At 60.8% G+C, this 20751-nt stretch overlaps 3 protein-coding genes across 8 annotated transcripts in view; 2 read left to right on the top strand and 1 right to left on the bottom strand.

The window, feature by feature from the left end:
- The window catches only part of LOC103062593 (ATP binding cassette subfamily C member 1 (ABCC1 blood group)), a 28814-nt gene extending 27999 nt beyond the window's left edge, over nt 1-815 (top strand). The window contains exon 31 of the mRNA XM_088147876.1: nt 40-815. Within this exon, the coding sequence (XP_088004002.1) occupies nt 40-148 (109 nt within the window). The 3' untranslated portion in view covers nt 149-815. The remainder of the gene's footprint in view (nt 1-39) is intronic.
- Nucleotides 754-9586, bottom strand: LITAF (lipopolysaccharide induced TNF factor). 5 transcript variants are annotated; one of them, XM_088147881.1, is made up of 4 exons: nt 9371-9586; nt 3331-3521; nt 2903-3059; nt 754-2768 (listed from the first exon to the last, which is right to left on the bottom strand). In XM_088147881.1, exons 2-4 carry the CDS (start codon nt 3515-3517, stop codon nt 2660-2662), a joined length of 453 nt encoding a protein of 150 aa, XP_088004007.1. In that variant the 5' UTR covers nt 3518-3521; nt 9371-9586; the 3' UTR covers nt 754-2659. The 5 variants fall into 5 exon arrangements, with proteins under 5 accessions (XP_088004007.1, XP_088004005.1, XP_088004006.1 ...); XM_088147879.1 differs by lacking the exon at nt 9371-9586 and adding an exon at nt 9074-9227; XM_088147880.1 differs by lacking the exon at nt 9371-9586 and adding an exon at nt 9051-9156.
- Nucleotides 9587-16438: 6852 nt separating this feature from the next.
- Nucleotides 16439-20043, top strand: SNN (stannin). Of its 2 annotated transcripts, none has more exons than XM_088147875.1 (2): nt 16439-16745; nt 18722-20043. In XM_088147875.1, exon 2 carries the CDS (start codon nt 18776-18778, stop codon nt 19037-19039), a length of 264 nt encoding a protein of 87 aa, XP_088004001.1. In that variant the 5' UTR covers nt 16439-16745; nt 18722-18775; the 3' UTR covers nt 19040-20043. The 2 variants fall into 2 exon arrangements, with proteins under 2 accessions (XP_088004001.1, XP_007440885.1); XM_007440823.3 differs by lacking the exon at nt 16439-16745 and adding an exon at nt 16762-18637.
- The last annotated feature ends 708 nt before the right edge of the window (nt 20044-20751 follow it).

Raw genomic sequence — 20751 nt, 5'->3', positions numbered from 1 at the left:
AAGGAAGAGGGCGCAATGACCGAGCGATTGTTTGTTTAGGGTGATCGTCCTCGAGAAAGGCGAAATTGTGGAGTCCGGGGCTCCTGCCACTCTCCTCGAGAGCGGAGGCCTCTTCTACGACATGGCCAAAGACTCTGGCTTGGTCTGACCAGGTGAAGCCGGCCTTCCCCCGGCCCCACTTCAGGGCAGAGGCACAGGCAGGCCGGTGGCATCTGCCAGAACCCGTGGCTGCCGTCCGGCTTCACGCAAGGAGCTGCACCTGGACAATGCGATGGCCGCTTCCTCCTCCTCCCCCCATCCTGGGCCCTTGCTCAAGGGGGAGCACAGCTGCAGGAAGCGCAGAAGGGGGCTCCCCTGACCTGAAGGACCATCTTGCTGGACTTACCGTTTGCACAAAAAAAATCTGTATTTTAACTTATTCTGGTGGTGGGACAAAGGAGCTGTAGGGTTTGACCGTAGGAGACTTAGAAAGGGCCCTTTCAGTTTTTAACAGCTTCGGCCAAGACCCAAGTGTTGCAGCAAGCTAAAGGCTGTTACGATGCGAAAAAGCAAAATTGTTATTTCTGCTGAATTGTTTCCCCTCTTAGGGCTGGTTTTTCCACAGGCGCTTTCTCGTCTTATGTCCTCCTTTATTTGGGTGCCTTTGTCACGTTTTAAGCGAAGGAAAACCCTAACCAGCTTGGGAGCTTAGAACCATCCGTTTGAATAACGTGGACTTTTTTTTAAGGGAAAGAAAGAAGCCCTAGACACACCTTTTCGCAGAATACAATTATTTATTTAATTTTTGTAAATAAATTTCTTTAAAGTTAAGCAGACTGAAAGTTACTTTGGTACTTTTGTAATGACTCACTGATGGCTTTTTCAGTAAACGGTTTTTGGTTGAAGCATCCTCTCTGTTCCTTGTCAAGTGGTTTGGGGGGGGGCTGGCCTCACTTCCACCGGTTTGTTTGCAGGCAGAAGTCCTGCGACAAAGCCAGAGGCCCATCCGGTGGAAACTGCTTTGAAAGGTTGGCAACTGCAGCCCTCGACATCTCTAAAGTCACCCAGTCACTTTGGGAAGCCGGGAGGGGGACAGAGGTGGGTTTTGTGATGGGAATCGGGGTTGGATTGCCACTCCCGTGACACCCACTGCCTGGGCTCTGCATGACGGATGTTGCGGTCTCATCGTGGCAGTGCCTCTTTCAATGGCAGCGTAGAGCCAAGCAGGACTCGACTTATTTCTTCTCCGGCGCCAAATCCCACCTCAGAAATGCAGGTGCTGATCAGGTAAACGGCTGCAAGCCCGCGGCTGCGCTCGCTGCCACCCAAGGAATGCGCTTCAGGAGGCCAAACGCGTCAGAAGACCGATTGTCAGCAGGAGGGACTGCACTCATCTAGGTGCCCAAGCAAGGGCAATGCCCGGCTGGGCACTCCCAAAAAGGCAGGCACGGTGCAAGGATGGACTGCCTTTCTCCCCACCCCGGTTTTCTGCCGGCCCCCAGATCTAGGGCGACTCTGGTGCCGCTGCAGTGCTCCAAGCAGCCCTGTGCAGGGGAAGGCTGCCTGGCCCCCGGCTCCATGCCCCAGGCCAGCCCTGCCTCCCCAGAAGGGCCTGGGCCCTTGCCCAGAGGCCCTGCAAGCTAGCCAGGCTCCAGCAGAGGCCCAGGCCCCTGCCCCTGCCAGTGGCTGGCCGCCTTCTCGCAGCGAGGGGGCTGGGGCGGGCCGTTGCATCAGAGAGGGTGCCAGCCCTCGGGGGGCACAGCTCGCCGTTTGGAAAAAGTAGGATTAGCATCCAGCGCTTTCTTCTTGCAAGACACAGAATTTTATTTCAAAGGCTGAAAAGTCACGACTAAGCTCAGAAGCAAATCAGTAATAAACTTGGGTTTGCAGAGCCCCCCCTTCAAAATGCTCCAGCAATTAGTCTCCCTCTCCAGCGACTCTGGCCCCGTCCTCCGTCCCCAACCCACAGAGAAAAGGCCCTTCTCCTCCCCAGAGTGGAGCCTCGGTGGTGGTGCCCCGTGGCAGGCACACCCGTTCTGCTTCCCCCCCAGGCAGCCAGCCGCAGGACCTCTCTTCCCCGGGTGCAAAACGCCTCCCCGACCCGCTGGCGGGCTGGGGGAGAGGGAAACTTCGATGAGGCTGACACGTCTGTGGCTCCCTGAACAAGGAACCCTTGGATCAGGGAAGGCGAGCGCACGCATCGCGATATGCGCTTCTCCTCCTGCCGCCCCACATCGGTGGCTGCTGAAGCCAGAGCAGGCACGTGCCTCGAGGGAGAAGGCTTGGGGAGCCGGCTGGAGCCCCCGGGTGGTTTTGGGGTCGGGCAGCCGCCGGGGGTCAAATACTGAAACTGGCCTTCCATCACGCTTCGCGGGTGGTGTCACGGACTGCCCTGCGGAGGAGGCCTGGCGCAGAGAGGTAGACCCTCCGCGTGGCTCGGCTTCGCTCCTCCGCGGGAAGCCGGGCCGGCTCTCCCCACGCGTAGCTTTGTGGGCTACGACAGGCTGCTGTCAGGGGAGAGAGACGCAAGAGGTGGTTTGCATTTTTCCAAAGGTCTGGTCTTGAAGAGACATTAGGCGAGCCCGGAGGCCGGAGGCACAGCAGAAAAAATTTGGCAAAGTCATACAAAGAAGGGAGCTCGTGCTCCCAGCCCCAGAGGCCCGGAGCCGCCCGGAGCCGCTCAGAGCCGCTTGTGGACGCCCAGGTAGGCGTTGCAGCAGGGGCAGAAGTGCTCCACGTCGAGCATGGCCTCCACGCAGAAGGGGATCAGGCAGCACCCCAGCCAGCACCTGCAACGCAAGAGAAGCAGAGCTGCCAGGCAGGCGCCAGCCAGAGCCTGGCGGGGCTCGTCCAGAGGCCTCCCCCTGCGCCCAGGACGAGGCGCCGCCCGCTTCCAGGGAAGGCAAAGCGGGGACCAACTTACCCCAGCAGGGCGAGGCCGCCGCAGGAGAGCCAGGCCAGAGCCCCCGGGTTGTGCGAGATCCGGGTCACGATCATCTTGTTGCAGGCGGGGCAGCACAGCTGCATGGGGCGGTCGAGGAACACCAGCGGGCCCGGGATGTAGACGGCCTGGACCGGGACTGAGCGAGAGTGGGAAGGCGGCAGACGTAAAACAGCAAGCCTCTCCAGGGTGCCCGTCCTGGACACCAGCCTTGCCCTCACCCCTTGAGGGGCCGCGAGAGCAGCCACCTCCTCGTCCCAAGAACAGCTTCTGGGCCTGGCAGGGGGGTGGGGGGCAGGGGCCAGCCCGGCTGCAGCAGACCAACCTCCCTGGCGGAAGGTCCCCCCGCCCGCCCACCCACCCCAGTTGGACACAAGCGGGGCCCTCCTGCAAGTGCCTCTGGGACTCACCTGGAGCCATCCCTGGGGCCGGGCCGGGTTGCATGCCATAGGGCTGAGGTTGGTTCGGAGCATAGTAGGGGGCTGGCGGGGCTGGTCCCTCTTTCGGAGCAATTTCCCCTGCGGGGGGGTAGGGAGCTGAGTTATTGGTGCTGGTCGTCTCTTCGTAAGATGGTGGGGCTGGGGGATAACCAGCCATGCTTCTACGAGAAAGGCCAAAAGGAAGTTGAAGGGGGCTTGGCTGCCCCTCGGAGAAACAGCCCGGCGAGGGGGGGGAGGAGGATGGCCAGCGAGCCCCCCAAAGAAGTCCACCCCAAAGGCACCATCACAAGCAGAGCTCCTCCGAGCAGCCGAAGGAGCCTCTGCAGAACCCGTATCCCACGGCTTGGCAGCCAAGGGGGAGACCCCCCAGATGCAGGCTTCTCTCGGGATTTCACTTCCTCCTTTCGCGTACCCCCCAGACGTTGCACCCACAAGGCATCAGCATCTCTCCGCAGAGCAGCCAGCGGAGGCCCTGTTTCTTCCCAAGCCCCAAAGCCACCTCCTGCGGCCCACTGGGCTCCGTGGGCTATTTCGCTCCACCCGGGGAGCATCAGTCCGTCCCTGGCAGGATTGGGCCACTCAGGGCCCGCTGCGCCTGGAGCACAGGGGCCAGGTACAAAGCAACGGGTCTCCCACCCAAGCTGGCAGTGCACACGGACTCCTCTCCATAGCCACCCGCGGGCCCAAGCCTTGCTTGGCTGAACAAGGGAAGGCCTCAGAGGAACACATCCGGCAGGGAGGAAGCCCAGAGCCCCAGGGAGGACGGGGTGGAAGGTGGAGCAAAGCTATCCCCCAAATGGTGCCCTCCCAATGCGCTGGACTCCAGCCCCCATCCTCCACCCGTCAGGCAGGGCAACGCAGGCTGGCTGAGAGTTGGAGTCCAGCACCTCTGGAGGGTGCCAGGACTTGTCGCTGCAGCCAGGCAAAGTCCATAGGCAAAGTGGCAGCGGCGCCAGCACGTGGTGGCGCCCTCCGTTCCTGCAAAGGTCCCGCTCGGCCCAATGTCGAGGGGCAGGGCCAAGGAAGGGGCCCACAAGCCCCAGGGGGCCAAATGCATCAACAGCACTGTGATCATTGGTGGGAAATGGGGCAGAGCTGCCCAAAGGCCTTCTGGGGTCGCGGAAGGAGATCCCCGCCTGCCCCACGTGCAGGGGCTGGTGCATAGCTCTGCTATTGAGGAACCAGTTGCACCAGGAGACCCTTTAGGGAGGAGTGGGTGGATGGGCCGAACCCAAATCTTCATTCAGTCCCTCAACTTTTTTGTTGAAATCATTTCATTTTAAAAGCCAAGTTCCTAGTCCTGGTAGACGAAAGGAAGGGTTTGCGCAAAAGCACATGGGCGATACGTGAAAAGCCAGAAGGAGCTCCATTTCTGGTGGTCCTACCGGGCCTTCATCTTTCCTTCTGCAAATGTCAGCACGCCTCCCTCTGGCCCACCCGCCTCTCTCTCACGGTGCTCTCTGCCTGCGGGGGGGCTTGCCCTGAAAACCAAGCTTCCTCCGGCAGGGCTGTTCCGGAGAGCTAAACTCCACCCCATCCCGAGCGATATTTACAACACAAGCCAAAAGCACACACGTCACAGCGATCTCGGGGCGTGTTAAGATTGCACAGATGCGTGCGTAAGAAAGAAACTCAGCAGCTCTGCCTTGATCGGGTCTAGTACGAGACGGGAGAGAGGAACTAGGACAGCCTTTTGAGAATCTGTCATCACACCATCCGTTCGTTTTCCTGGAACCCCGCCCTGCCCGTTTCTTGGCCCGCCTGCCTTGAACCAGGAGTGCCGCTGCCACCCAGAGCGCGCCCTTACCCCGGATCCCCGTGCTCGGCCCCAGGAGCCGCCTGGTGACAGCCTGGCGCGGGTCACAAGACGCTTGTCCCCCAGCCCAGTTGCCCCGGGAGGACAAAAGCCTTTCGGTCTCTCCTAGCGACTCGAAAGCAGAGAGGGAGAGCTTCGGAAAGACACCCCCGGCCCCAAACGTTTCACACCCTCCGTTTGGGGAAACAGATTCTGTAACGGCTGAGTAGCCTTAATGAAACCCACAGTGCTAGAAATGCATGCGGGGGGGGGGGCAAGAGAGGCCGGGGGCAGGTCAAGGGGGCCCCTGCTTGGCTCACTCCACTAGCAGGAGGGGGCAGCCCCAGAGCTCTGCCCTGCTGCATAAGACCCACCCAGTCCTGACAGTGGCCCAGAAGGGTGTGCGCAGCTCTGTATAGTGTGCCCGGCCCACGGCAGGGAGGGGCCAGCAGGCCTCTTGGAGCAGTCTGCTCTCCGGAAGGGGCAGCCCCCACCTGCTCTGCCTTCCTCTTGGGGGGCTGACCTTGGCTGCCCTCCCCATGCAGGGCTGGAAAGGGCCACTCAGTGTCAAAGAACCAGCCACAGGCCAAGGGACACGTGGCCAAGACCCGCCAAACGGGACATTTGGCCACGCTCCCCCAGCCTCAGTGCTTTCCAAGGATCACCATGAACAGTTCTGACTTTTTCCACTGCCTTTTTATTACTTCTGTCGCACGGCCAAGAAAACTGCAGGGCTGGCTCCCTCCACAGGAGGCTTCGCGTATTACTCTACAGCTGTGAGCTCGCTAGCCCCCCCCCACTTCCTGAAGTGCAGAAATACTGGGTGAGAAATCAGGCAGCTGACTGCCTCTCCCCGGGCTGCTGTTCTGCAACGCTTCTGGTTGCACAACCAGGCTTTGAGCCAGATTTTCAACACATGCACTTCCCCAAAGGAGCGAGGGAAGGCCCCATGTGGCCCCTGCTCCCACTGACGGCACAGCTGCCTGCAGCCATGGCCTCCTATCCCCCCCCAATCCGTGCACCCCTTTCTCTTGCTGGGGAAGCTAAGAGCCCCTGCCAGATAGGAAGGAATACGGGAGGCGCAGCTACAGAACGGGGCCCTTCTGTCTTCAGCCAAGCCGTCCTTGGTTGCTGACAGAACTTCTCAGGGAGCCAGGGGGAGCAGAGGAAGCGCCAACGCACCTGGTGAAACTGCAGAGTGGCTCTGGAGGCTCCTGGCCCTCCAGAAGCGGGGAGGGGAGGGGAGGGGAGGGGAGGGGCCCACCAGCCTTTGTGAGGTCAGCAGGAGCCCAGTGATGATGCCAGCCTCAGAGAGGGGCAGGGCCCTGCAGAAGTGGGGCAGCCCCAGTCCCTGCGCTCCCCCTTGCGCAGCAACATGTCGCGAGGCCACGGTCCAGCAGAAGACCCCCAAAGTGCCAGCTGCAGCTCAGCGTCCAGGAAAGAAAGGGACACCGAGGAGACGCTGGGCACAAACAAAACCACCTGCAAGTCACTCCAGCCGGCTGAGAGCTGGGGCTGCCCGAACAGGCTGCGCCCCCAGCATGGGCTCTCAGGCCCACCTCCTCCCCTCCCTCCCGCTTCTCCAGCCAGGCCTGGAAGCACTTTGGGCAACGCAGCGTGCAGGAGTTCCCACTCCAGCCAATTCCCACGGAGGGAGGAGGGGCGAGCGGGACCTGGAAACCCCCTCCAGCATCAGCTCCGGAAAGGCCGGTCCAGGCCGGTCAGCTGAAGGAGCCGCATCATACTCCAAGCCTGGACTTCCGGACTTCCAGGAGTTTCTAGGTTCACCGGTCCGTCTGTCAAGGGAGGGGACCCAGCTCAGAAGCCGCCCCGCCTTGTGTGTCAAAGGGCAGGCGGCACCCCCTGGAACGGCCCCTACCAGTCCACCCAGGCCCCTTCCAAGGACTTCTCCACACTGTTGGCCTGCAGAGCAAACTTCCCACGGCCTTCCTCAATCCGGTTTCCAGCCCCTTTGGCTGCCGGTGGGGCAGAGAAGCTCACCTGCCTTCTCTCCCCACACTGCACGCCACCAAAGTCAGCCCCATCGTCCCCTGTGTGAGTAGGGGTCACTCACCACGACCCCCTGCCCCACCCAGCTCCTCTGATCAGAGGGAAACAGCCAACTGCCCCGAGCAGAGCGCAAGCATCAGGAAAGGCTGCTGCAGCTACGCAGCCTGGAAAGAAGGACAGGAGCCCACCCAGCAAGAAATTACCTTTGCTCGCCTGCTTCTCTGCCAGGGAGAGGCTGTAATCCGTCCCAGAAACAATTATCTATCCCCAACACCAGGCTGCAACTGCACAGGTGAGCCTCGCCCAGGGAGCAATTTTCAGGGTTTCAGAGCAATGATTAAACTCACCCCAGCAGAAGGAAGTGAGTGGAAAGTTTCACGGCACAGCCCTACCAGGAAACGCTGACGCTGGTTCAAAATAAACTCTGACTTTGTTTCAAAAGAAAACCAGGCATAGTGGGACAGAGGCTACAAGGGTACCACTGCCTGGCCCCATTTCCAGCACGCCAAGGGCATTTCCCTTCTCCTTACAGGACTGGATTCCTGAATGGGCTGGACTGGATGACCAGCAGGCTCCCTCCCAGTCCTGGCATTCTGCGATTCTAGCCCTGCGAAGCTCATTCTGGGCATGCTGGAGCGTTAAGGGTGGCCTTTGATCCGAGGGCCCCAAGTGCTAACACCCCCTTAAAAGGACCTTTCTCATGCTGCACTGTTTTCTATTCTTCGCTGTTTTTAACCACTCGTCGCCTAGCCCCAAGGCATCCAAGCACAGAAGCACATCTGCAGCAGCCACCCCGGCCCTCAGCGCCTCTGCTGGGGCAGCCCCACTTCCTCTCCCGTAACAGAAACCAGCCCGGGCCGCCCTGCACACGTCAGTGTCTGGCACGTTGAGGCTGCAGGAGGAAGGGGTTCAGAGGAGACAGTTTGCGCAAGGACACCAGGCCACCATCGCAGGCGGGGCTGTTGTGGGCCCATTTTGCACTAGCCTCTGGGCCCATTTGAGTCATACATCCCTCAATTGCAACTAAGTTTTAGGGGGTTCAATGCGGCTTTATTTCAGCCTTCCCCAAATGGGCACCTACAACTCCCAGCATCTACAGGATACATTTTGGATTTGGACCCAAACACATCCCATCGCCAAGACCATTTTAAAGCTGTGAAGCTCCGCGAGCCTGTCTATAGCCACCGAACGGATTTTCAACATACGAGATACGTTTCAGCTGTTTGGCCTGAGCAGAATGATACTTGGCATCGGCTAAGGCGATCGTCCCAAAGCCCTCGGCAGGCTCTCCGCACAACTCAGACCCACGTAGCCATGCCCGTTCTGCCCTCCGCAGCGCTAAACATTCGGGCAGGCTTAAAGACCCCACAGGGGCGCCGCCTCTGGACTTGCCCCTAACTTGGGGAAGGGGAAGGGGACGGGGACGGGGACGAGGACGAGGGGTCGGTTACGCGTGGCCACCAAGACAGGGTCCTGGGGGTTCCAGCAGGAAAAAAAACACAGGCTGTTTCCTGGAGGAGGGGAGCGGCGGCCGTGGGGGGTCTTCTCAGCCCACCCGGAGGGCCGAGCCAGAGCCCGCCGCAGCAGCCGCTGAGCGCGGGGGCCGGCGGCAACCCCGCGCCCGCCCCGCCAGGCCCCTCGGCTGCCCGCACCTCCCGGGCCGCCCTCGGGGCGCCGGGGGAGGGCACGCAACCCCCGACCGCGGCGAGGCGCAGCGCGCGGAAGGCGCCCAGGGACGCTCTGGAGAGCTGCTGCCGCCGCCGCCGCCGCCCCGAAGCGCCCCGCTGCCCGGCCCCTCGACCCCGGGCTGCTAGGGCTCCCCGAGGGGCCCGGCCCGGCCCGGCCCGGCCGCTTGGGGCCGGGGCGGGAGAGCCGCCTCACCTACCAGCCGTCCGGGACGCGCCTCACCTGGTCGCCGCCGGGAGCTTCCGCCTCGCTGCCACCACGGCCCTCGAGCCGTTCCCAGCCTCAAGCCCCGCCCGCCCCTTCCTTTCCTTTCCTTTCCTTTCCTTTCCCGCCCCGCCCCTCCCCGCCCCGCCCCGGCTCGGCTGGCTGCAGGTGTGGCGGGCCGACGCCCGAGAAGGAAGGCGAGGAAGAGGCCGCAGTAGTGCCTCGCCGGCCGGCCGGTCAGCCGGCGGACTGCCTCTCCCGACCCACCACCGAGAGGCGCGGAACCCAGAGAGCGGCGTCCCGCGACCGCCTTACCGGCCGAGGCGGGCTCCTCCGCCCCCGGGCCAGCCCCCCGAAGGCGGCCGCTTGGGGACGGGGCGGCGTTGCGGGGGGGGGGCGCTGCAGTCGGCGCGGGCGAAGGGGTGCCCCGGCCCCGGGGGTGTCCCCTATTTCTCTGGTCCGGCTTCAGCTTTTTTCTCCGCCCTTCTTCTGCCTCGCCTTGAGAGCCATTAGGAGAGCGACCTGCCTGTGCGGGGGGAGGCTGTAGTAGGAACCGCCGTGACCCGCCCCCCCCGCCCCGCCTTCTGCACTCCTGGGCGCTGCTCCTCTTCCTGGAAAGGCCTGAGGATGCAGAGAGCCGGGAAAGCCAAGCCCGGCTGGGGGTCGTCTGCCTCCCCCCTTGAGGAAGAAGAGAAGCCCCGGTGGGAGGACGATGCTTTCTGGCGGAGCTTTCTTTGGCGACTGGAGCTGGCCTGGGCGGGCAGGAATGATGTCTCCTCGTGGGTGGGGTCCCAGCTGCGGGTCTGACTTCACCCTGGGCCAAAACAAAGCAGTGGCTGTTTGGGTCGGCCACTCTGTGCCCCTGCCCTTTGTGGCTTCTGGATCAGGTCCCTGGCATCACACATCCAGCCCATTGTGAGATACTCGGTAGACCATAATTCATTAAGCCAGGGCTTGGCACAATGCGAATCCTGCAGAGGAAGGAGCGCCTCTCCGTCTGTTCCTGACTCAAGGCCACCCTGCCTTGGAGGGACAGCAGGATCCTTTTGCCTGGGTGCAAAAAAGGCATCGCCGCCTGAATTCACTCAGAAATGCTTTGAGGCCCCCTTGATTCCCCTGCATGCAAGGAGGTCAGTCACCCAAAGCTCAGAGTCCCAGGGCCTCTCCCAGAGAGGTCCAGGCAGCGTTGCCCCCCGACTGCTGGAGAAAAGGTTTACAGCTAGGGTAGTTTTGGTGCCCCAAGTGTGCCAGGCCCTGGCAGCGTAAAGGGGGCAAGGACAGGAGCTATGCGCTTTGCTTGGGCTGGGCTTCAGAGCCCAGCATGTCCTCCTTCAGTCTTGGGAAATGCACAGACCTGTTCAACCATGTTGATTTGGTGGCCTGACCTGAACAGGCCATCTGGAGCAGTCACGGGCTCAGCATTAGGGTGGCACAGCTTCTTTCAGAGTTCCAGCTGGTACTAGAGCCGCAGCCTTTGCTCGGGGTCTCCTTTGGTTCCTCCCGGAGAGGTGCTGGAAGCACAGGGTGCGCCTCTTTGCTTTGGCAGCCGGCCGGCAACCCAAAGTGAGCCCAAAGTGAGCCGAGCAAAGAGAGGTTCCTGCTCACGAGCAAGTTCTGGGCAGGGACAGCGGCCCTGCGGCCATGTACTGCAGCCACCCTGTAAGAGACCCACAGCCTCTTAAGGGCCCACGGATTCCTGCAGGCAGCGGGTCTGGTGGAAGAATTTCACCATCTGCATGAGGGGAAGAGAGGATCTCCCGTTAAAGCTGTAGCCGAGGCCTTAAAATGGGGCGAGCTGGATGGTGTACCCCATCCATAATCGTTGAGGTTCTTTCCCGCCTCCCTTCCCCTCCCTGCCTCGCGTCCACCACCCCCCGCTTTGCTTTTCACACAGTTCTTCCATTTATACTCCCCCACCCACTTCTCCTTTCACCCCCCTCCACGTTTGCTGAGCTCCAGCTTCCATTAAAAGATTATCCTGCTAATTAAAGCTCACACATTCCTCCTCTGACAACTGACCCGTTTTTCTCTCTTCCTCGCCTCTCACCCGAAGAAGGATGGGGGGGCGGCCCTCCACGTCTGAATGCGGGTCATCTCCATCCCCCCTTGTGCAGGTTGGGCTCCCAGAGGTGATGCTGAACTGGGAAGATGGGGATTTAGATGGCAGCCATGACTTTTCTGGCCCTGCTTGGGCTGACAGGAGAAGAAACACACAAGCCCAAGTCCCCTGGGGCTTTTAACACCTCCGATCCCCTTCGAACGCACCACCGCAAGGGTTAACTGACCAGGTACCGGCACTCTGTCTCTGCATCTGCGTAACCAACCCTTCCTCTGCCGGCCTAGTCCCGCTGGGCTGGTGGCAAAGGGAGCTGCAGCTCGGCAAAGCGCCTGCCTTCTAATGAACTTGGTTAGTGGGAAAAGGCGCTACCGGCTCCTCCTGACGGTTTGCCCCCTTTGGGGCAAAATGCCTCCCTGCTCGCTCACTCGCTCGCCTGTTTGCTGATGGGCGCTCCACGGAGCAGTTCTCTGAGAGGCAGCAGGTGGTCTCCTCTCCCAAACCCAGCTGGGCCTGCAGAGTCTCCACTGAGCTACAGCCACACACCCCCATGATCCCCCCCACACACACACACATGGCAAGAAGGCCAACTCATCCTCGGCTGCCTCCCATTTCTCCATTTGCCCACCTGGGGTGGTGGGACAGGCAGGCTGCTTTCCAGAAATCTGGCCCCTCGGGGTTGGAGACTATTTAAGACTTGCAATTTTGCCACTCCTCTGCTCCAATGAACTCCTTTTGCACTTCATAAATTAGCAAGTGGCCAAGGAGGGCGGAGGTAGCCCAGAAGGGTTTTGGAAGGAAGCCTGTGCCCCCCACCTGAGAATCATTCTTTGTGGGGGTGTTTCCGGAGGGTTGGCTCAGGGGCTCAACTTGGCTGCTTTGGGCGGATGAGCAGAAAAAGGCTGCTGGATTCCTGGGGGGAATGGAGGTGCCGAAACCTGGGAAGGAGACTGCTGAGAATGCCCTGGGGGCTGCTCGGGGAGAGGGAGGTTGAAAGGGTGGGAGTCGAGCAGCCCCCTTGGCTGCCCAGGCGTCAAGACTCTGAAACTTTGGAGACAAGGAAGCGGCTCCCCAAACACCTGGTGCTCGGTGGGACACCTGAGTAGCCTCTCGTACTTAATCCCAGGCGTGGCCCCTCTGCAGACGCCCCTGGAAAGACAGGACAGCATGCTCAGTTTGGCTCCCTGTGGCCAGGTCACCTCTGCTTCCCCAGCGGAGCAAACCCTCCTCTGAGGCTCCATGAGGGGCTCCTGTTTCACGTAGGGAAAGGTTGCCTCCTTCTCAAACCTGCGTTTTATGCAAGGCAGTTGAGCAGCGCCCCTGGCTTTGCGGCCTTCCTCTAGGACACCCCTGCAGCCTTTTGCCTAGCGATAGCAGATCGCTCCATCCTTGCTCCTTCCAGGTCTCCGAAAAGGTGACTCAATCCCTTGCCATCTTTCTTACGATAACATGGAGTGATGCCCTCAGCAGCGCTGCGGAAATGCACGTAGCGGCAAGAGGAAAGGCTCCTTTGGGCCAAGCGCTGAGGTCTGCCATCCAAGTGCCAGGGGGGCTCAGACCTGCTTGGATAGCTGGGTGCTGCCACCTGGCTGCAGTCATATGTCAGGTAAATGCTTGAATTGTTTGGCAGGAACTCAATCAAAAGAGTAGCAGAAGGTGGTAGCGTTTATTCCCAAATTTTCGGCCAGGCTGCTTGATTAATTGGTCAGTGAAATTCACTTTACCAAGTACCCCAAATGGCCTCTGTCTGCCTGTCTGCTAATGGGGAAATACACCTGAGGTCCTAGATTTGGCCAAGAACCCAGAGCACCTTCTTACCGTCCATTACATTTCCTGCTGATGAAATACACCTTGTGGGTGCAGAAGCACAATCAGTCTAATTGTAAGAATCGTGGCATGTCAAAATACTCTGACTGCGGCTTCCTACGCTTGAGATCGCAAGGCAGACCCCACAGGCCTGGGGGGGGCAGCTGAGGGCTCCCTCGCATGATCGGCCCGTTCAGGCTCTGCCCTTTGGGGCCCAGGAGCAGCGCCTTGCTTCCCACTCCCCAAATGAGGTACCCCTCCTCCAGAGTCGTGCTGCTTTCCTAGCAGCGCCAAGCAGTTGGACTCCAAGTGGGGAAATCTTCCCAGCCTGCTCTGCTGGAGAAAAAAGATAAATAATTTAAGCTTCCATTACAGGAAAAAACAAGAGGCCAGGAAACTTCACTGATTAGGGCTGTGTCTATATGAGGAAGTGTGTTCAGGTTCATCGTCTGTGTGACGCTGTAATGTACAAAAACAGATTTTGCACGACCTCCCTTTGCCTCCACTGCCGCCTGATGTTCTCTGCTGAAGATGGCCAGGAGTAGAGACCTGTGCGGCTTTTAGTCTTATTTTTTCTTCTGCTTGTTTTAAATAATATACCACACTAAATTTCTTCCATAGTAGCAGTGCATGCAAAAATAGCGTAGCATTAAAAAAAATACAGTATAATCTGACAACATTACAGATGGAGGAGCATTAAAAAAAAACTCTTCCCCAGCAAGTAAACAAGCCAATCCTTTTTTAAAAAATGAGAAGACATTGGCCAAAAAAAAAAATGGGGGCCCCCAAAGAAGGCCATCCAGGAAACGATTCTAAAAATGGAGTGCCACTAGAGAGAAGTCTCTCTTCTCAGATGGGCTTGCAGAAGGTCTGAGCAAGTAGGCAGCACAAACCGCTCCTCCTGTTACCTGAGGATGTAAAGAGCAACGGCCCTTCCCGCGCGGAGCAGAGCCACAACCGATGCTGCATGTTCTTTCAAAGCACACGAAGCTAAAGGAGGTCGGGGATAGGCAGATTTGTGGAAGGGAAGCTAAGGGCCCAGCTTCCCTGGGCAGAGATGCCACTTTGGTCAACAATCCATCCCAACCCTGGCACAACTCAAAATTACGAAAGGGCAGTTCCATCAGTGCAGAGACTGCAACGGCGTCTCTCTGGATTTGGAGACTGGCAGCTGAAGCACTAAATTCGCTTGACCAGTTTTTAGGATGGCCACCGACAGTCCTTGTTCAGAAGCAAGCAAAGCGGGGGGCATCTGGGAGAATGGCCATCCGTCGGCTGAGGAAACAGAGATCCTTAGACCCGGGAGGTATGGCTGCGGTTGACCAGGGGTCTCACTGCCTGAAGCAAAAGCCAAGACGTCCGACTGCCCTCGGTGCCCTCTTGTCACCAGGGATAAGGACCAAGGACAGCACCAAGTCACCGTCCCACTCAAGAAGAGGGTTGCCGGGGGCCAAGCAGCTGCCGCCTCTCTCTGTGGCCTTGTCAGCTGCACCCCAAGTCAGGAAAAGGGGGTGGAGCCCCCTGCCCCGCCCCCTTTTGCAGACTTCAGCCACCTTGAGTGGGCGTTCAATTTCTCCTTCTCCACTGCAGAATCGGTTCCTCATCAGGGCTTTTCTAAATATAAAACTACTAAAAGCAGTCAAATCTCTCCTGCTCACAAGGCAGGGAAACTGAAATGTAGTTCACGTTCAAAATTAGCTATGTTAAAGCACTCTAATGATTAGCTGACAACATTATTAACATTCTAAATCAAGGAGGGATGAATTAATGGCTCTCCCCATTGGTAAACAAACAGCTAATAAATACTCCAGAAGATGCCCTGATTGCCTCTAGCCAAATGCATCTGAATACGGTGGGTTATCGATATCTCTCTCTCTACTGCTGGATTTGCTTTTGTCCCTCACTAATGAAGAGCACAGCATTTACTAGGCCCAGTGAGTCTTCATGCATCACATGGTACAAAGCAGTAGAACAAGGAAGCAACTCTTCTCCAGTGTTCACCAGAACCTCACTGGGCAGAGCCTGTAATGTCAGCAGCCTTTGACAACCCAGCCAGGAGGAGGAACGGTGAGTATGGAAAGGTAAGAAGTAGCCACAGCTATGAAGCTGGATGGTTAGACCCAGGTGGCCATCAGCTTGGAGATGGGGTTGACAAGCTCATGATGGTCAGCCGTGACTCTGGACCTCACAGCTTTGAGGTTCCCTCCAGCATTGGAAATGTGGTTCTTGCACTCATGTTCTGCTCTGGGATTTCCAGGGAGCAGTTGGTTGGCTCAGAACACCAGAAAGAGCCTTTGCCTTGATCTCCTGGGCCCCTCCGGAAAAGCTGCTTTCCTTGCCTGCGGTCTCTGCCGGAAATCAAGCCCCCTGGAGCAAAGAGGTCTTCAGAAACCACCAAGGTTTGCTACCAGGGAGGTGTGCCACAGCCAGTTCTCCCGCCTGAGAGCCCCTGCCTGGGTCAGATCTATTCAGAAGTCCCCTTGGGCAAACATCTCAAGGAAGCAAGGAGTGGGATGGGCTGCCCCTTGGTGTGCGTAGCCCAGGCCAAGCAGCGGGCGGGCATCGGCCTGTGCCCTGCCTCCCCCTATACTCTACGCTGGGGCGGGTGGAAACCGTGGCTCCAGGGATAAACCACAGCTGGCAGGCTTCTCTTCTGCAGCTGAGCAGCTGTAATGTGTGAGTCCAGGCCAGACACGCATTGTGGACCCCAGCCATGGAGAGCTTATGGGGCTGCCCTTGGAGACAACCAGCTCTGAACGTTTCCTGCCTGGGGGGGAGTGGGGGGCTGTCTTCAATTCTAAGGCCTTCTTCTCAGAGGTGGTCCTCCTCCTCCTCCTCCTCCGACCCGTTTTCTTTTCCATTTGGAGCATTTGTTGCAGATCATCTTCTGGGATGAAATCTCCTCAAGGAGCCCACAGGGCAGAACTCCTGGGGTTAAAAGGAGAGCAGGAGGGTTGGGAATCTCACAGCTGCTCACTATTCCGATGAGAAGAAAATGGGGGGGAGCCGACCATGGTCAGGAAGCTCTGGACTTGGCTACCAGTTAAAAGAGACACGGAGAGAAAGTGGAACCTGGGTGCAATCACCCGGAGGAGACCCACAGAAAGGGACCAGAAGGCCGAGGTGCGGAAGGAACAGGCGCCCAGGGAAAGGCAAAGGGAAAGGCACCCGCGCCTGGCTGAGCTCGCCCGCCACAGAGCCGCCCGTTTTCACCCGGGCCTGTTGAAGGAGCCCTGACGGCCGGATGGCATCCAGCAGCACACCTTGGCCCACGCGGGCCCGGCCCTCCTTGGGGGCTCCCCAGACCAGGCTGGAGCCCGCGCCGAGCACGGCCGCGGCCAGACGCACTCCCTGCCGGGCTGCCGCCTGCGGGACCCTCCCCGGTCACCGTCTCCGCCGGCGGGGGGAGCGACGCGGCAAGCGAGCCGCTGGTGGCCGGGAAGGGGGTGGGGGGCAGGGCCAGCCGTGCCCCTGGGCTCCCGCCCCGCCCCACCCCACCGCGGCGGCTCGGCCCTGCAGAAGGAGCCGAAGGACAGCGCAGGGAGGCGGCCGGGCACCGGGGCGCCCCCGAGCCCCGCGAGCTCGCCCGCCCAGCCCCGCCTCGCCCCCTCCGCCGTCAGCTGTTGCCAAGCGGGCTCCAGCGCCGCGCGGATTGGCCGCCGACGCCACCTTATAAGGCGGCGCCGAGGCGGCGGGCGGCAGTGCGGGCTCTCCGCGGCTCCGGCATGGTGGCTGCTGAGGGGCGCGGCGCGCGAGGGGCCGGGCGAGCAGGACGGCGGCAGGCGGCTCCGGCTCGACGCCTCCCCGGGCGGAAGCGCGTCCTCCCTGGTGAGCTGGAGGGCCGGGGCCGCCAGGGCGCTCCGGAGCCCGCGGCGCGGGGGGCGCGGCCCGGCCCTCTCTCGCCGCTCGCCCCCCTGCCCGCGGGCGCGCGCGGAGAGTGCCCCACAAGCGGGGAGCGGCTGCGCGGCGCGCGCCTGCGGCACGGGGAGCGCCGGGTGCGCGCGGCGGCGCGGGGGGTCCCGCCTCCGGGGTCTGGGGGCGGGGAGGCCCGCCGCTCCCTCCCCGGCCCCGCGCCGGGGAACAAAGGAAGGCTGGGAGCGCCGACCGGAGGCGCGGCGGCCGCGCCGTGGCCCTTCTCCTGCTCCGCTCCTCGGGGCGGCCCGCGGCGTGAGCCGGGGCGGGCGGGGGGCTGCCGCCGCTGCAGAAGGCTGAGTCCGCCGCGTCGCCGGCCGGGCCCGAGCGAGGCCCTTTGTTCGGCGGCGGCGGCTTGTTGCTGGCGGCGGGCGCGCGCCTCTGCCCCGGAGCGGCGTGACGCACTCGGCTTGCCGGCCGCGGCTCCGGCGCTGCTGCTCGCGGTCCGAGGGCGCGCCGGGCGGCCTCGAGGGGCGGGGGGCGCACGTGCGCTGTGCCCTCCGTTGGCGGACCGAGTGACCCGTTGACCGTCCGGCGAGGTGCCCGTCCGCTCCGGCCTCCGCCCGCCCGGGAGTTTTGCCGGTTCCCGCCCCGCAGCCCCGGCGGTTTCGGCCTGCCGTTCCGGCGGCTGTTACCGGCCTGACAAATGGATGTGCCACCCGCAGCCCTCGCCCACACTGGTCGGGGGCGGGAAGTTGTCTGGCTCGCAGCCTGGAATGGGGGGCGGGCATGGGGGGAGCCGCGGCTGCTCCCCTTCGGCTCCCCGGAGCAGCTGCTCTCTCTGCGCAAGCGGCCTCTCCCCCCTCCCCGCGGGCTGCTGAGCCGCTGGGGCCCTGGAACCGGTTCCTCGGGCTTGGCCCGCGTCGCCTTCTCCGGAGCCGGGCAGGCTGGCCCGTGAACGCTGCCCGCCGGCGGCTCCCTGTGCGGGCTCGGGGGAGAGCAGGCTGCTGCCTTGTGGGGCACCGGAAAGGGCGGCTGCGGGTGGCCTTCCCCGGTGCGGCCCAGCGAGGGGGCAACAGGAGCCAGGGGCTTCCGGGCGGGCGTCACAGAAGTCCCGCAGAGGGGAGCCCTGCACGTACCCGGGAAAGGGGCTTGGGTTCTCGCTTGGGCTAACGCGGCTTTGCTCGCGGGCCCCTCCCCTCCCCCCCCCCCCCCCCGATCTCCTGGTCCCCTTCGGAGTCCTTCTGACTCCTGAGAGTCAGTTGCCGGTTCTCTGTCCAGGCCAGGACTGTCCCGTGCTCAGCCACAGCGCCAGGTGCCTCACAGCAAAGGGTCTCCCCGCTCCTTGTGCCCCATTCTCACAGCTGCACTGCGCAGGAGACTGAAACGGGGTTCAGCAGCTGCTTGGGGCAGAGGGGGTGCAGCGGGCAGGAGGGCATGTCCGGGTGGTTGATTGCCCCAGCCTCTTGGGGAGGACTCAGAGGAGGCCATGGGGATGCTGGCCAGGGGGCTTCGGTCCTTTGTGGAGAGCTAGAAGTTGGGTGTCAGGGCTCTTCCAGAAGCAAGTGTGCAGTTTGACCTCTTCCCTCAAACCTCCCTGTTCCTCTGCCCCCTTCTGAATTTGTTGGGCCATTTTCCTTCAGGGGCTGCCGAAGGGAGAACGTTTTCTGGCTCCTTTCTCTGGTCGGGGAGGCACTCGCAGCTGCCTCCGTGCCTGTGTGTGTCTAGCCTGGGCCCTGGGGACGCTGGCACGATGCCCCCGCAACTTTTGGCAGGACCGTGCTCGGAGCTGAAGGCAGGGCTGGGCTTCTTGGGGTGCAGCCCCACCTGGGTTCGGGGCTTTACTGGAGGACTCCAGCGGGCGCCAGGTGGGCTGTGGCTGCCCTTGGTGTGGGGGGGGTCTGTGCTCCGCTGCCGCGCTTCCCTGCCTCATCGCGTCTCTGCCCTTGCAGGCGTTGAGGCCCTCCCTTGAGGACGCCGGCCTCGCTCCAGCCGCCCAGCCAGCCATGTCCATCGAGGATCACAGCCCGACCACGGGGGTGGTGACGGTCATCGTCACCCTCATTGCCGTCGCAGCCCTCGGTGCCCTGATTCTGGGCTGCTGGTGCTACCTGCGCCTTCAGCGGATCAGCCAGTCGGAGGACGAGGAGAGCATCGTGGGCGAGGGCGAAAGCAAGGAACCCTTCCTTCTGGTCCAGTATTCTGCCCGGGGACCTTGCACCGAGAGGAAGGCCAAGCTGAGTCCCAGCGGCCCCAAGGCTCACGGCTAGCTGGTGTGCACGGATGCTGTGAAGGGACCGCACGGGGCTTTGCTGCTGTGCCCAGCAACCCTGGTCTCCGGGCTTGGCCATTGGCAGCTATGTGCACACGGGGAAGACAACTCTCCTTGCTCCAGGACATGCGTCTCGGTTTCTGGCACAAGGTCCATTGCCGGCAATGGACTGGCAGGGACGCGGCGTGAGGGGAACTCAACCCATTACTTGAATCTCCCACTGAGCCCCTGACATAATGTGAACAACTGCGGAGCACGTGCGTACGTAGAGAGCCAGGCGTGGTTTTGAGCAACTAGGAAGGGAATGGACATGCTTGGTGTGAACCGTGGCCTTGGATTTAGGAGGCGCGTGACCACCGCTGGGATTTCTCTGAAGCCAAGTGGGAGGGGGCCGGGGGCGCTTTGAACTGGCTTCTTGTGGTCCAGGGCAGATGATTGATTTTTGTATTGGCAGCTGAAGCGTGTTTCTCTGCGCCTGCCGCTGCTGAAAAATGCCGTGGCTCTGGATGGCCGTTTTGTTCATGTGCTTTTAATAGGGGCCCAACCGTGCAGATGAAGTGTATCTCAAGGTGGCCCTGCCAGTGCTGCCCAGGCCACGTAGGCTGGGCGTGATGGGAGTTGTAATCCAGTTTGTAGAAGTCTGCTATGGCCGAAGTGACAGGGCTGTGAGGGGCAGCGGTCATGGGGGGGGAACAGCCATTTCTGACTGCCAAGAGCAACAACCAGCAGCCAGTGACGACCGCTTTCCTTCGGAAGTGCAGTCAGAAGGCTGCTAGGAGACTGCCGGTGGGGGGTGCGCCTCACCCCCAGTGTGGGGGCCAAGAGGGTTGAGGAGCATTCACACAGTCCCTCCCTTGCCTGTGGCTGCGCTGAGTTACACTCCTGGGGGGCACGTGCTTCGCTCTGGTGCATTGGATGTACAGTTCTCAGCTAGTGTATTTTTGTAGATAAAAGTTTTCTTCAATGAGAGGGCGTCTGTAAATAACCAGCCGAGCGCCTCGAGTGTTTCTGTCATTCTAGCTTCTCTGACCTTTCGCTAATTTCCACCTGTGCTTTTAGTTTTATGGCAGAAGGGAGATACTAATGTTTCTCAGAACAAGGGACCCTTCATTTCTCACTATTTTCTAAGTAATTTGCTGCAAGTAGACCCTCTCCCCCAACTTTCCCCTCCTTTTTTGCTCAGCAAGGGGAAAAGCTCAGAATCCCTCCATTTCAGCCTGTCTGACTGGCTGCTCTGGAAATCAGCTGCTGAAATGCAGTGCACAAAAAGTCTAGAGAGACCCCCAAGAATGTCTTGCACAGCCTTTATTAACGGTCCCCCTCCTCTGCTCATGGCTAGCAGCTTGGTGACCCCCAGGTGCACCAGAGCAGGGGCTTGCCCCCAACTGCAGCAGTGTCGCTCAGCCACCAACAGCCTCTCGCAATTTCATTGTCCCAGAGCAGGTCAGGCCTGCAAGAGGCTCTCTCCCATAGAGAAGATAGAGCAGCTGTGGCGCCTTGGAGAGAAGAGGGGTTGGAAGCAGGGTGGAAATCCTTATTCCCCCACCCCTTAATTTTATAAATTAACACATCCCTGAAGTGTCCCAGAACTTGTATCAACAAAAATCTTGAAGGTAACCAGGTTGAACATTTGGCATAAATCAGGCATTTGATCTTGAGCTGAAGACAGACACCCACTGATGGAGTCAACTAATCTTGCCTTGTTTGTGG

The sequence above is a fragment of the Python bivittatus genome, unplaced genomic scaffold, assembly GCF_059951505.1.
Source record: "Python bivittatus isolate LINGU-HERP-01145 unplaced genomic scaffold, Pbiv_v1 ctg000560_np1212, whole genome shotgun sequence".
Lineage (NCBI taxonomy): Eukaryota > Metazoa > Chordata > Lepidosauria > Squamata > Pythonidae > Python > Python bivittatus.
Note: the sequence above shows the minus strand (reverse complement) of the source record. Positions and strands in the feature narration are given on the sequence as shown.

Coding starts and splice junctions, on each gene's coding strand:
- LITAF (XM_088147878.1), bottom strand. CDS start 6,848: ATGCTGGAGGGGGTTTCCAG. Junction 3,522..6,828: donor ATGCTGGAGGGGGTTTCCAG/GTCCCGCTCGCC, acceptor CCTTTCTCGTAG/AAGCATGGCTGGTTATCCCC. Junction 3,060..3,330: donor GGCCCCAGGGATGGCTCCAG/GTGAGTCCCAGA, acceptor ACTCTCGCTCAG/TCCCGGTCCAGGCCGTCTAC.
- SNN (XM_088147875.1), top strand. CDS start 18,776: ATGTCCATCGAGGATCACAGCCCGACCACGGGGGTGGTGACGGTCATC.